The sequence below is a fragment of the Squalius cephalus genome (genome assembly GCF_949319135.1).
Source record: "Squalius cephalus genome assembly, chromosome: 1".
NCBI classification, from domain to species: domain Eukaryota; kingdom Metazoa; phylum Chordata; class Actinopteri; order Cypriniformes; family Leuciscidae; genus Squalius; species Squalius cephalus.
In genome coordinates this window covers 34,322,016-34,338,220 of record NC_137122.1, presented here as the reverse complement: position 1 = coordinate 34,338,220, position 16,205 = coordinate 34,322,016, and the positions used below count along the sequence as shown (strand labels likewise).

At 36.9% G+C, this 16,205-nt stretch overlaps 2 protein-coding genes across 3 annotated transcripts in view; both read right to left on the bottom strand.

Moving 5' to 3' along the window:
- The window catches only part of plcd3a (phospholipase C, delta 3a), a 142,969-nt gene that overhangs the window by 75,483 nt on the left and 51,281 nt on the right, over positions 1-16,205 (bottom strand). The window lies entirely within an intron of this gene.
- arhgap23a (Rho GTPase activating protein 23a) overlaps positions 1-16,205 on the bottom strand; it is a 69,017-nt gene that overhangs the window by 43,775 nt on the left and 9,037 nt on the right. The window contains exon 1 of one of the 2 annotated variants that reach the window (XM_079872118.1): positions 14,303-14,582. The exons of the other annotated variant lie outside the window; for it this stretch is intronic. Within the exon in view, the coding sequence (XP_079728244.1) occupies positions 14,303-14,356 (54 nt within the window). The 5' untranslated portion in view covers positions 14,357-14,582. Of the gene's footprint in view, positions 1-14,302; positions 14,583-16,205 lie in introns of those variants that run through there. 2 annotated transcript variants of the gene reach the window in all.

The following is a 16,205-nucleotide window of genomic DNA, read 5'->3' as shown; positions in this document are numbered from 1 at the left end:
CTACGACTCAATTTTAAATAGAAATTTTTTACCCGACTAGTCAATTTCACTAACAAACGCCCAGAAGGGGAAAAAAACAAACAGCTTGTATACGGTCTAATTAAAATGGCCTACTTAAATCTATGACTCAAACTGTCAAATCCCATACTCAACAATGCTGAAAAATAGGTCATATACAGTACATCAATGACAAACAACCTTAAAATAAACTGAAACAACAGGAAGCACAGCAAACTCAATAGCCGATTATAAACAGAATTCCTCAAATAAAAGTTAGCCAACATTAGCAGCAGACATCAAGGTATTGCTGTTCGTTATCACAGCAAACACTCGCACAACTGGGTTTGAACATGCTTCTTGTGTATGAATAGTAAAGCTTGACATGTACCATCAACTATACATTATTATTATTCCTTAGGATGTCAATATAGGATCTGTTGATGTCAAGTAAGCTTGTTAATTGTTATATGCCAGTTTGGCATTAATCAAACTAAATGAATGTGAAAAACTATCCAATGTCATGTGCAGCAGTATCGTTTTAGTCGACTGGTTTTACACAACCCTACATTCAAGTACAAACTTTGGGAGTTTCTATTTAGAGATCTGTGTCCTCCAGTCATGGAGGTTCTCATATTTAAAACCTATTTATGTGAAGAATACACTTACAAATTAACTTATGTAAGATCTGTTCATATGAAAGGTAAAATAAAGAATTAAAAGCTAATAATAAAAGCTTTGGGAAAACCTGGGTATTCATGGGTTAACCAATTTTTTAAAAAGTCACATCTGGCGATATTATGTTCACCTTCTTTTCAATTCACTTTACAACAATTTTCCAGTTCTCTTTCGCCATCCCCTGCTCTCCATTACGCTGAGTCTCTTTTCGCTCTGCAGAGAGAGGGGCTTGTTGTGGTCAGAAGTGGCCCAGCGCCCTCCCACACAGGACAGACTCTCTGTTTCTGATGGGCCCCTTTAGTTCACTCAACCCTGTGTAATTAACAGATGTAAATTATAATGTTGGACTGCAAGGATGACGTGTTTCTTCCGTGTGTGTGTGTGTGTGTGTGTGTGTGTATGTATGTGTTCACATCTGTAGAACTGTATGTGCCGACCCCAGTGGCAGAAACTTAAAGAGGATAGGATAGGATAGGATAGGATAGGATAGGAGAGGAGAGGAGAGGAGAGGAGAGGAGAGGAGAGGAGAGGAGAGGAGAGGAGAGGAGAGGAGAGGAGAGGAGAGGATAGGATAGGATAGGATAGGAGAGGAGAGGAGAGGAGAGGAGAGGAGAGGAGAGGAGAGGAGAGGAGAGGAGAGGAGAGGAGATCATGGTCCTGTAAGTTCATTTTGTAAGTCCTCTGGAAGCCTTGAGGTTTTGGAGGCCCCTGAAAGTCTGAGGTCCTGGGTCACTGCCCCTCCACAAATCCAGACATGGTTACTGGAGATTATTCCTGTTATTATTTTGTATTATTATTTATGTAGTCTATAACAAGTACTTAAACAGTAGGTGTTTTAATTTGTGCTACACATGCCAATGACAAGTGAATTGAATTTTTTTTATTCAATTCATAATTTTTTCCTTGGCATAAAATTTAATTTATATATATATAGGTGACCTGGATGTTTTAATTACCAGACTGGGAATTGAATTTTAATAACTTGCATCACTGAAATCAGAGAGGGTCCAGTTTTTATTCTTACAAACGAAACAATGCATTAGGTTCCTAATGAAGTATTCTGCCAACTGGCAGGTAGTTTTATTTACTTGCCAAAATCCATTTACTCGCATTAGCTGCTTGCCAAGTGTTAATTCTGAACCCTGAATTAAAATATAAAGCTGGGAATATTCCAGAAGTGCCCTCCGAATCATCCAGACGATGGCACTCAACCATAACAGAACAGCCCCTAGGAGCTTCCAGCCCAGCTCTGAGCAGATAACAGCTCATCTGAAACAGATAGCAACTCTCTGTGGGTTTTCCAATGATACTACTAGCTAAATCTGACACACACACACGCGCGCACACACACACACACACACACACACACACACACACACACACACACACACACACACACACACACACACACACACACACACACACACACACACACACACACACACACACACACACACACACACACACACACACACACACACACACACACACACACACACACAGAACATTTTGGGTTCCTGTCCCAATAACACACATTCTAACATAAACACACAAAGCTCCAGACATTATTTTGAAAATAAACCATGGTTCTCACTATCAACCCATCTGTGAACTCTTTCCTGTTGTTTGTAAGGACTTTGCAGAGATACAGTCTCTGTGCGTGTATAAAATGGGTTCTTGGATAGGTGTTTTGTCCCGCAGGCCCTTTCATGTTGCCATGTGAGATTCAGGTTTAAGAACTGGCCGAGGAGTCACGCAAATGCTGATTACAGATGTGGGTAGCACTTCCTGCTGTGTATTATGGCTGACGGGGAATTTTTATTTGCTGAAAATCTTATGATAGTCTCTTAGTTTTGCAGAGCCGTACTTTTGACTGCAGCGTCAATGACAAGTAAAAGGGTCCATTATGAAGAAAAGGACCATTTAAAAAAAAAAAAATCATGTTATTTCATATGTATGTATTCATGTTAGTTTCATATGATTTGGAGAGTATAAAAATCTAATGACTCTAAAATTGTTGAAAACTTTTTCTTAACCTCTTGAATATGATGTGGATGAACAATGCCATTCAAAAGTTTGGGGCCAGAATAAAATTAATACTTTTATTGACTTAAATTGATCAAAAGTGACAGTAAAGACACTTAAAATGTTACAAAATGTTACTATTTCAAACAAATACAGTTCTTTTGAACTTTTCTTTATTCATCATAGAATCCTGAAAAAAATTATTACTGTTTCCACAACAATATTAAGCAGCACAACTGTTTTCAACATTGATAATAATAACAAATGTTTTTTGAGCAGAAAATTAGCATAGAATGATTTCTGAGGGATCATGTGACACTGAAGTGAAATAAAATACAATTTTATGAAATAAAATGCAGTCTTAGTGAGCATAAGAGACTTCTTTCAAAAACATTAAAAAAAACGTTTGAATGGTAGTGTACACATCTTATTCGTCATTTCTTAAAATGTTTTAAGATAATTAATGATCTTGACTCACATTCATGAGGGTCTGCAGTGGTATCTATGATATAATTTCCTGTTTTTTTTTTTTTTTTTCTGAATGCTGATTGCACCACTTGAATTTTCAAATAACTTAAAATGTAATAAAATAAATAAATATTAAAAGCATTACATTTTTTCATATATTTTTTAATAAATTAATAGATTCAGATACCTGACCCAGTCCTCTTTGTAGCTTATTCTGTCCAAAAACTGCTCACTGTTTGACAGCCATGTAAAACAAAACCAGTTTTGCTATTTGCATATATATATTTTTAAATCGCCTTGCATCACAAGCATACCTAATTATTTTTCTGAAGTATGCAGCTCACTAGGTTGTGGAACTCCTGCGAGCTTTCAGCTACACTCCTGTGTTAAAAACACAACTGTCAGACCTACACCAACAGCTGAAAGAGAGAGAAGATGACTGGAAGGAGAAAGAGGAAGGCAGAGAAATGTGTATTCATAGATTTCAGCTGAGAGATAACCAAATAAGGCAACAGCTTAAAGAAGAGACTGATCTTGAAAAGGAAAGTAGCTAAAGAGATAGATCGAGGAGACATAGGTATGGTGGAATGTCCACGATGGAAATAACAAACAACACAGCACAGCCAATCAGAAAAACAAGTTAAAACATCAAGAAGAGATGATTTACTGATAAAGAAAGGTCACAAACTGCTGAGATTTATTAAAGGGGCCATATCACGGAAAGCTGGATTTTGGTCTTTAAAAAAAATAGAGTTTGATGTTGATATACTTTAATGTTCATGAAGCAAAGCTCCTTAACCGATCCACTCAGACTTTATGGAAACTAAACTGCAAAAATGGGTCATTCATAAATCGTGATGATATTGACATCACGACCATGAGCACTTATATAACCAACTACGTTTACACATCAATGATTGTCATGTTATGCAAGAATTTTGTTTGCAGGGTTTGGAGTAACAGAATACATGTAACAGCGTTACGTAATCAGAATACAAAAATCTGGTAACTGTAATTCGTTAAAGTTCCGTCAAAAAACAGAGTAATCAGATTACAATTACATTTTGTAAAAATGGGAATACTATTATAGGATTACAATGGTTTAGCTTGAAACTAAATCAATTTGTATTTTGACATAATTGACAGTAGTGATGCGTGGATCACGGTATATCTCCATGGAGACTGTGGCTAATCCGCGGGTCGTGAGGGCCAAGTAATAAAAAAAATAGCATTCCAATTAATTGCAGGTAGATCGGGGTATGTGGTATACATATATGTAACGGCTGTGAAGCGCTGTATGTATATGACAATAAACTCATAAAGTCTATATCCAGCCTTTGCTTGGGATGAACGCAATTCATTTCTTGTGTGTGTGTTTGGGAAGTTGCAGAGACAATTTATGTTTGTGACTGTGTTTGACTGTTTTTAGGCTATTAAGGAAATGCAATTTTGCCAAAGAAGAAATTACTTTAAACAGCTAAATGTTCATTTAAAAGCACCCTACTTATATGTAATATGCTACCATATCATAACGTTTAAAGTCCCCGTGAACCGGAAGTTGCAAACGACTTTTCTCCAGTGTTGTGACGTATTTCCCAGTGAAAAGGAATATTGAACAGAGGGCGGGGTTTTACTCTAGCGCTCCTCCTCTCCATCTCTCACTCATAGCAGACTAACGGTTTGAGGGGAGTGGTTAAGCGTTTCCCAACCCAAGCCGTCAATCCTACATCATCAGAGAAGGAACGCCATTCCAGACCCGAAGTAACTTTTCAGACTTTGATTAAAGATTACGACGGCAAACAATTTTTTTCTGTGTATTAACTTACACGGATTATTTTTTCACCACAAGACTAGTAATATGCGCTAACAAAGTAAATAGGGTCAATTTTGATTTCAGTTGGACTTTAACACTAAGAATTAGAATAATTGTAATGTGACGATTGGGTGCGGATATCTAAATCTGACTCACGTGAGCCACCTACTGGTGCATGCACAATCATTCTCCTAAATATTGCTTTTTACCTGATTTTAGCCTATGTGACCTTGAAGAAATCCAAAAGTAATCAGATTACATTACTTTTTTATTGTGGTGCTTGGATTACGTTTCTGAATATTTTTAACTGTTTAAATATTTGTAACTGTTACGAAATACATTTTTAAAGTAACCCTCCCAACTCTGTTTGTTTGCTTGACATCATGACCATTCAAAAAAATTTGGGATGGTTAATATTTTTTTATATTTATTTATATTAATATTTTTAAATGTAATGTATTCCTGTGATGTAAAGCTGAATTTTCAGCATCATTACTCCAGTCTTCAGAGTCACATGATCCTTCAGAAATCATTCTAATATGATGATTTGCTGCTCTCAAGAAACATGTCTTACTATTAGCAATGTTGAAAACATTGTTGGATTGTTGCAAACATTTTTTCTACTGTATCGTTTAAGACATGTCTATTTCTAAAAGTCTAAGAAAACATAGAAAATTGTCATTTAAACTAAATTATGTAAAATATTTTATCAAAATAACATTGATAAGCATTATCAGCGGGCCTCAGAGAACAAATAAACTGCTGCAAAAGTGTAGAATATGAACTTAAGTGTAGAATAGGAATTTAAACATGAATTCTGATGGATAACTAATGAAGAATATGACAGGATCGGGCAGACATGAGGAGAAATGTCCTCCCTGCCCTCGGGCTGCTGTTACTCTACGCTCGAATTATCTCTCCATCAGCCGCTCCAGCGAGGCAAGTCCCAGGCTCCAATCCCGGCCTGCCTGGACATGCTTCCCTAGGGAAAAACATCTTATCCCTTAACACAGACTCAGAGAGAGGGATGTTTGTGTTTATAGGGCAAGGGTTGCATGCTCAATCATATACAGAACTTGAGCCTATCAAACGGTGTATTTATCTAAACAATGATAAACATGATGCTGAGGTTGCTGAAAGTTTGCAAGTTGTTAAGGACAAACCAATAAACTCAGAATATCCAAACACAAAGATCCCGCACAAAAGGTTGACAGCACACGGACTGTATTTGACCTTGTTCCACCATCAGAAGAATAAAAACAGCAGTGGTGTTTCAGTCATGAACACATTTGTGTTTTTTGGACATATCGTTAATGTTATCAAATTGTTTGTTGAGTAATTTTTTCATCCACTAAAGAAGAATTCCATTGGTTGGACCTTCTGAACGAATATGCCCCCTTCACTGAAGAGTTCTGAGTCTGAACGAGACTCAAGAGTGGCACAGAACTGAACAAGTTTTGTGGACAAACTCAATGAACAGTAACACTTCAGTTTAGGGTCCAATTCTCACTATTAGCTGCTTATTAGCATGCATATTACGAGGATATTGGGTGTTTATTAGTACTTATAAAGCACATATATGCCTTGTTCTGAATTACCATATTCTACATCCCTTAATCCTATAGCCTACACCTTTACACAAAGGATCACTAAACAAATCTCTGAACAAATAATTTAGGTGAGGATTCGTGTCACTGAATAAACTCTTGACAATGACATCATACCCACTGAGTTACAGCTAAATATACAGTTTGATCTGTCTTCTCTTCCTTCCTCTCTTTCTCTCTCTCTCTTCAACACACAGCTGTGTACCACATCAACAAGCGGATCTGTATTAGCTGCTGTTTTCTGCTGAAAGAGAGAGTCATTGTGTGATTCTCCTCACAACACAACAGCCCTGCCCAACTATTCCTTTAATTTCCCACTCTCTCTTTCTGCAGGGCACACAGGAATGCAATCCAGTGGGAAGAGAGGCATTTTCATCGCACTCAAGCAAAAATTGCCCTCTGCCCACACTGTCCTGACAGGAATGGAAAGTTTTGGCTTTTGCTCCGATATTACAATCAAATGTGCGTAAGATTTTCTAGACTGAAAGAAATCTTGGAGAAATTACAATACCTGCAGAATGATGTGGTTTCAGGGTATAATTTAGGATATTCATTATTATTATTCATTATTTGTTATTTTTTTGCTTACATTACATTATTAACCATTTATCATCAAAAAGAAAAACAAAATAGCAGAAAGCTTCGTCTGAAGATCACATTGTAATAACCTCTGATTTATATTTGAACACCTGTATTATTATAGTGGTTATCAATATGCATTTTAAGGTACAAATCAGATTTTGGTACTTCAAGTAACTTAACATATAATTTCACTTAATGAAATATATGATTATAAGTTGTGAAATATACACAGACACCAGCATGTAGTGCTAGAAACATTGTAACTATATTTTTTTAATTATGCTAAATTTATGGCAAACTGTTCTTACAGTGTGGCAAAGCTCATAAGAATACTACATAAGTACTAATTATAGAAAAACATTGTTTAAAATAGTTATATATATGTATAATATGAAGTATAATATGTTGCATGAAAACTTAAGTCGACCACCCTAATATACCAGAATTTTGCAGTAGTAACTGTAAAAGTAACTAGTATTTTTGTAGAAACAGTAGTTAATGTGGTAAATGTTTGTAAGTAATACTGTAGTGTGACTAACCCAACAGAAACCATGTACACAAGCATGCTTGCAACAACAAAAAAACATGCTCATGAGTCAATTAAGTCACATGAGCTGCTGGAAAAGATAGGTGGACATGCAGGGTCACTGGGTCACTGTCACGGTTACTCCCATCAAACACAGGTCACTGAAGTGACTGCAGGCTACCGAGATAGTCAAATGACTAACAAGAGCACTTCTGTAATGGTTGGTCAGGTTCACATTAGGTTATAGAGGGAGAAGGAGAGCTTGAGAGAGAGAGAGAGAGAGAGATCAATAAGCAGCCATTATGTGAGTGCCGTCATCCACTGGGAGCAGTGGTGGAGGTCGACGCCCATCTGGGGCTCAGCATTCAACATCTAAAGCCTACAGCCATCATTCTTCAAATAGTCCCAACAATACTGCAGCATACTGCTCACACATGTTTTACACTGTGCCCCTGCATTTCAATACGATGAGTCAGCGATATGTGAAGGGTGGAGCGTTATTGAAGTAGCTTCATAACTGTAGCTCAATGTATGTGTCACAGGAAGACACTATATTGATGAGCAGAACTGTTAGATTAGTTCTCGCCATCACTGTTATTCTCTTCTTCTGTTTCTGTAAATCACTGGCGGAGGGTGCGTGTCATCTCGCCCCACCCAGACCACCCTTTCTCAGAAAGGAAGCATTTCTAAATTTGGGTTTGTGGCGTCATGGATCAGTGTGCATCAATTCCTGATTCACCACACAATTTCCAGAACTCACAGAAGCATTAAGCTGGCATGAGATGAGAGAGGATCTAAAACACTCCCTACTGTGCGAGTCTGACCAATCAAAATCCCTGAATCACTCGTAATGAACTTCCTTCTAAATTATATATTTCCATCCATCGACACATTTAACCTCTGTCCTTGTCTCTTTTTCCACCCATCAATCCATCCATCCATTCATCATCCATCCACCTACAGTTTGTGTCAAACCTGATGATCATGTTCAACAAGATGATTCAAAGGGATGATACAATAATACCTAGTAGAATGTGAGGGAGTATGAATATGATTATAAACATTTAGACCCCACAGAATATTGGCCTACTTAGTCAGTATGAATTTAACACTTTTATTCAGCAAAAATGCATTAAATTGATCAAAAGTAAATACTATAGTGCTGTCAAGAGATTAATATATTTAATCTAATTAATTACACGATGTGCCGATTGATTAATCTGATTAAATCGCACATCAAATTTGGCTGAGAAATTTCCGCCAAAAGATCATTTAAAGTCATTATTGTGTTAAATGGGAAAAGTATCAAATAGACATATAAGTAGCTTTAGAAATAAATATTTGATTTGATTCAACATAGAATTTATTACACACGCGGGTACATTAAATGCAATAAATAATTTGTATTTTTCCTTAACTTGTTAAATCGACAGCCGTTATATATAGTTACATAAGATTTCTATTTCAAATAAATGCTGTTCTTTTGAACTTTCTATTCATCAAAGAATCCTGAAAAAAATGGACCATGATTTCCACAAAAATATTAAGCAGCAGAAACTATTTTCAACATTAAAAATAATAAATGTTTCTTGAACACCAAATCAGCATGTGATTTCTGAAGAATCGTGTGGCACTGAAGACTTTGCCATCACAGAAATTACATTTCAAAATATATTATAAATATATAGAAATATATAGAAAACAGTTATTTTAAATTGTAATAACATTTCAATATTTACTGTTTTAACTGTATTTGATCAAATAAATGATGTAAGCAGATACATTTTACATAAACATTTACAAAAAATAATACCAAACCCAAACATTTGATCTGAATGGTAGTGTAGAAAGAATGAAACAGATAAAGTGAGCTGAGAGTGAAAAGCAGCTCTGGAGGCCAATGTAATGATGTTTAAACAGTGTCTAAGTGCTAATGGACCTCTGCTCTCCAAACATTCAACCTCTTTCCTCTCATAGACACCTAAACTTTGAGCTTGTAGTTTGGCACAAATTCTCTCTCTCTCTCTCACTCTCTTTCTAACACACACAAACTCTTTCCATACCGCAGAGCAAGTGATCCCAATAGGGCTTTCAGGATACAAGTGCTAACCAAACTGCTCATGTACAACTCTGAGAACCTTCCATTGAGTCAGATCTTCTAGGCTGCAGTCTTGAAATGAATTAGCCATTTATTGTGTTTTTAAAGCAGTGGGGAATCACACAGTTGTGAAATGTTTCTTTGTATGACTAAACAATATAGATCATGCAGTAATTAAAGGGACAGTTCACCCAAAAATGAAAATTCTGTCATTAATTACCCTCATGTCGTTCCAAACCCGTAAGACCTTTGTTCATCTTTGGAACACAAATCATGTATTCATACGTCAGAACGTAGGCTCACTATTGGCCAACGCTGGTCATGTGTCTGATGTGTGTGTAATGCTGGCCAATAGTGAGCCGACGTTCTGACGTAGAACCCAGAAGCGCTGCGCTGTTACCCTACGACATGGAAGAGAAGAGATTGTTGAATAAAGTCGTTATTTTGGCATTTTTTTGCGCACAAAATGTACTCTCGTCGCTTCATAATATTAAGGTTGAACCACTGTAGTCATTTGGACTATTTTAAAGGGATACTTCACCAATTAGTATTAAGCTTTGTATCAGTAGAAACCGGTAGTATTTTCGAATGACCGTGCTTCCCTCTCTTATGTCCCCCTGAGACCAGAGATTTCTGTATTGTGTGTCTGGAAAAAAAACTCTGATTACGCAAAAATCGTCATTTAGCATCATCTGAGGCTTTTTTGTCCAGAGGCTAGAGACTACAGCCAGTAGTAGGAGCTCGTTCCGCATGTTTTAGGGGGTTTTAGGGGGATCTCACGGCGTCTTTTCAGTTTCGAGTCGACTAGTAGCCTAGTTGTATCATTTCTTCAGATACTGCCCTCTGTAACCGGAAGGTGTGGCTTGGGAGTGGCCTCGTAGGGCAGCGAAGCAAATGCATTCTGGGAGTTGTTGTCTTTCATCCACATGAGCCAAAAATACATTTTCTGGCTTTTCTCAGTCTAGAAGGCACCAACTTCTAATGTAATTTCACATACTACATAAATGACCCAATTTAAATACACATTCATCTTTCCAGCGGTGAAATATCCATTTAATAATGTCTTTACTACCTTTCTGGGCCTTGAAAGTTGCAATGATGTTGCTGTCAATGGAGGGACAGAAAGCTCTCAGATTTCATCAAAAATATCTTAATTTGTGTTCCAAAGATGAACGAAGGTCTTACGGGTTTGGAACGACATGAGGGTGAGTAATTAATGACAGAATTTTCATTTTTGGGTGAATTAACCCTTTAAATAATATAGATCATACAAATTAATACAGACTGACAATGGTTTTGAATGTGTTTATTGGAGTGCATATGACTGACTGCTCTGATCTGATATTTGTGAGCACTAAATGCAGTCAGCTGATCTCTCTAAATGAAGTGAAGTGTGTTCTCATGTCCTCTTCTTTCCTTTCCCTCCTCTCTGCCTAACCGCTTTGTGATAATTGAATCAGGGTTCAATTAGGCATGACTGGGAGGGAGAGCAGCACATTCACTCACTCACACACACACACACACACACACACACGTACCACACCCTCTGAGCACAACAACAGCAGACTATATTTATCAAGTGTATTTGGGTTTACTTTAGTCCATAATGAGAAAATAATATCTTTTAATCTCCCTCCCTGATCTTTTCTTGTCCTAAATATCTCTTTCTGTTTCTCTTTGTGTGTGTTGGTTGGGAACAGTTTATTACTTACATTACATAACTGTCACACTCTATAAGATTATTATTCCACTATTGTCAACAACATTATAAGTTTTACATTGCCACATAATGGATGCTGAACAAAATCATCAACTGGGCCAATAGGTCTGTCAACATACAGAATCCCCCAAAATTCACACTTTTACACATAAAATATGCATGAATGTCATATACCGAAACATTAATTATTTTAAATAAAGATAGCAGATGTTAATTTTCCCAGCAAAATGCTTCAGAAAAATAATTCTGTCAAGTTTCAAATGCTAAAAAAAGATATACTGTTCAAAATCTCTTTGGTAGTTAGACATAGTGATTCATGTCATGTCATTATGCTGCCTTCACGCTTGTACCTCGAACAATAAACCTAAATAATTACATTTAATTTAATTTAAATTTAAAATGAATTTAAATTCAAAATGATGAACAATATTCATTTTTACCACTTACTTATACATGGTATCATAAGTAACTAAATGTTTTTGTTAAAGCAAACTGTGAAAGTTGAGCAATTGACTTTAAGCATTCACTATAAACTTGCTTTTCACATTTTTTTGTCTATATTATAGATCAGTGCTTCCACCATGTTTCAAATCAACACAACCCTTCCAAATTCGACAACTTGCGCATCATCTAGAATTCTGAGTTTCCCATATGTTTGGGAAATATGTTCCCCCTATGTTTCCCATGAATACGACTTCGGTCTGTCTTTCACGTGCTCGAAACTCATAGTTACAATATTACCGACTATGATATTGTGCACTTAAAAGTCCGCTGGATGAAGCGTTTCGCTTTTTACATCTCCAAGGCTTTTGTGAAAACTACAGATTACACTTCTGCATTTTTGTATCCCCACCCACGTTCAGTCGGATCAACAGAGGATTATTAACAGAACAGTTTTTGCAAGGGTAGGTTTATCACTGAAACCTGTATCATAGTATGTCTCCATATTCTCTCCATATTTATGATTTTTTTGCAGCCTTTAGCCACTGCCTACAACACGCTGGATCCTTCACTGGAAACCGAAAGTAACTCGCTCCAGCTAAATGTTTACTCTTTGCATTCTTGCCACCGGAAACAATACAAGTCGACACCATTATGACTAAAAGTTTGCTAAGAAATATTCCCTATTCAAGCAAGGCGGTATTTGACTCTGGTAAGCATATCCATAGCAAACTGGTGGGAGTGGTGTTGGATGGCAACATGCCTAGTGTTTTATGGGTGTTGAGGTTTTCCTACTTATTTAGTAAAAGGGAAGACAACATCCTTACTTTCTGTTTTCTCTAGTCATGTAACACATATAAAAAAGCATAGGCAGTAAAAAGGGCACAATAGTTAATGTGAAGGACTGCAGCTGTGGTTACTCTGATAGGACACATGTATGAACACGAAAATGGCTCAAAAAAAGGAAAGCTAGTACCACTTGTTTTGATATTTTCTAATGCAATGACATTCAGACCTTTTCAAGTGTTTAAATACTTTTTTTGTGCAAATCAAGATCTCTTTACTAATGCCACTGAGCTCTAAAGCCATTTTGACTTGAAAACACCAGCAGTGTGGTAATCTTTACTATGGTAGTCTTTAGATTAGACACAGAACAGACATGCTGATTCAGCTCTATTGCTAATGATGCCAAAAAAAAAAAACATTTAGTCTTGATGACTATACGCATACATTTCTTTCTTTCCTCATCTCACATCAAAAGGGTCCAATAAAAGGGAAGAGGAAAACCTCTGACTGTAAAACAAGAATTATGACAACGAAAAGATCTGAGACATACAGTAAAGCTATTGCTCCGGGTGATGCTGTAATGTGCTGGTACACACCCATACACACATGGACAACACACACACACTCAGATATACAGTGGTACACATAAACGGTTCCTCTTTGAAGGAGACTAGCCTGCTTAGACAAAGAAATGTTGAGAAATAAAATAGATAATTCATTTGTTGTTTTAAAAATGTCAGTAGTCAAGTCAAGTAGCTTAGTCTATAATAAAAACAACAGAATATATTATTTGATACTATGAGACCAATCAATAGTCAGTTTTACCAATATTAGATCTATGGTCTTTAAGGGATCATTTATTTCAGAAAAAATTAGGCTAAGTAATAATAATGTTGGACTAAATTATACAACTTTCTATGTAAGTAACAGCTATTCATTCTAAAGAGAGTAACAGATCCAAACATGAATATTTAAGATGGCAAACAACTTTATATTCTTCATATAAAATATAAAAACTGTGTATATGTGAAAAAAACAGTCTAATTACGTTGATCATTTTCACTTACCACGAAAAAAAAAAACATTTTTGAGACGTATATCACTCATGCACATAACGCATACAACATTAACAAACTGTACACATGATTTCTTTTGTTAAACCACGTTCCGATAAATAAGTGAATGCCGTGTGCAGACAGTGATAGACTGACAGGCTGTGCAGCTGAATACTGACAACAACAACAACAATGTGCGAGTGATGTTAAAGTACGACCATTTCAGTCGAATGTTGTGGTAAATACGTGCTTCATAATAAACAAATTGTAAAATGCGATGATAACGCAAAACTGGCAGTTAAAAGGAGTTTCTGTAGGAATAGCGGTCTCGTCTGTTTGTACACATTGTATCCACGCTACTTAATCCTCTTAGGAAATCATGCTCTCTGATTAATACAACACCGTTCAACACACAGAATGATGTTTAACTCGACTTTACACAAACGTTTGCAGAGCATCAGACGCTCTGCGCGTTTCGCTTTAGTGAGGAAAGCTCTTGCACTTACTTCGTTTTCTGGATACGGAGGTATTCCAACAAGGCAAAATGCAACTCCATTCATTGGACAGCTTAACTTGTTTTGCAGGGGGATACCGAGAGGGGGATTCGGGGGGTCGCGATTAAGATATGTATAAAATAAGTAGGCTATGCTATGAGCGCTTTATCTAAAACCGTGGCGTTCACCTATCCAGTTTTCTTCCGTCCACTCGACTCTTTCCCGTTGTTTGCCCGCAGTGCCCTCCCTTTTCCCTCGCCCCGATGCAAATCCGTTCAGTTCTTCCACCGGCCTGTCCCACTACAGCACAACGCGCTGGATTAATCTGCGTGTTGGGTTGTGTCGAGTAGCGCGGAGCTCCCTCTGGCGGCAGCAAGCGGCCATTACAAAACACGACGCGTTGCGTTTGCATGCGTTGCGTTCGGAAACTATGACGTAGCGGGACGCGCGTGACGGGCGCCAGAGCGCGGTGCGTTCAAGGCCATGAAAACAAAGCCCTCTTTGTACCCAGATAAAAAGATAGACGGGAACGAAAAGACATTACAGAAATAAGGAAGGTGAGTAAATGATGAGTGTGTAGAGAGAGAGGTACAACTGCTAAAACATCTCTGAGGAACAGAAATGATAGCGAGTTAAAAATAACGACAGTGTGGTAAAGTTAAGATAACAGCTGATGATAATACAGTGGTGTTAAATGTTTGTACTAATGTTTTTTTTGTTTTTTTTTTTAAATAGGCTATACCCTACCATGATATTCGTATGTTAAACCACAGGAAATACATTTCATATCATGATGATATTGCCTTGATACTCCCACTGTACCTTTTTGAAAGGTTACCACTTTCATCCAATGATGTTTACATAAGGTATTTCAAAGAATATCATGGAAAAACTATGGTACATGTCCAGAAATTAAGTTTCAAATATTAGACAACTTTCTATTTAACAGTCTCAAGAGGGAAACAGAAAAAAAGGTATTTGCTCAGTCACCATTTAGATCGCAAACTTTACAAAAAAATTCTAAATAATAATTTATTACATTTTTGACAACTAAATCGATCCTGCATATCAGATATAAAAATTACCTGTATTATTAATCATAAAAAACATAAGTCAATAATTTAATTCTATACTAGCCTAAATGTTTATCGCTTATCTCAAAAAGATTTTTAACCATTTTGAGATATCACCGCACATGCAGAAAACAGATTTGTAGTTAAATCATGTTCATATAAATAATTGAATGACACAAAGTGATTGATTTGATACCAACATGTATTTGTTAGAGTTATTCTGAATCATACCATGTCTTAATGACTGTTTACTAAAGAGAAATCATGGTAAAAATAATTTTCTCTGAAAGGGTGACACAACGTGTGACAATTATGAGTCGTGCTGGGAGGGAAATGGGAGCTGGAGAGGTCAGAGGTTACGGATCGGGAAGAATGTGACGATTAAACATACAGGCGCTTCAGACTAGAGCTGTGCAGGTCACGCTGTGGTCATGACAGATCAATCAATGAGATGCAGGCAAACAGACGAGCAAATGTAGTATTGATTTTAAGGTCGCTACTTTAGGCCGGTCGTTTTACCACAGAAAAACAAAACAAAAATGCAATGCCGGATTTAGAGTCTTTCTTAGAAACAATGAATAAAAATAGCTTACACTTTGTTCTTGATTTCCTTGAAGAACTCAGTCAGCTGACTTTCTTTGGTATGTTAGTTGGATTTGCGGGAAGACTTTGGTGTGAAATGACTGTCAAGTAAATACTGTAGGAAGTCGACTCAAGCTGGCTCATTGTTACTGGCCGACCGGAGGCACATTGACAAAGCAGCCTGGAGACATGGCAAACGGTGACCTCACTTCTTTGCTCACTTAGATCAAGTTAAGACATTTGGCAGTGGAGTGTGTTGG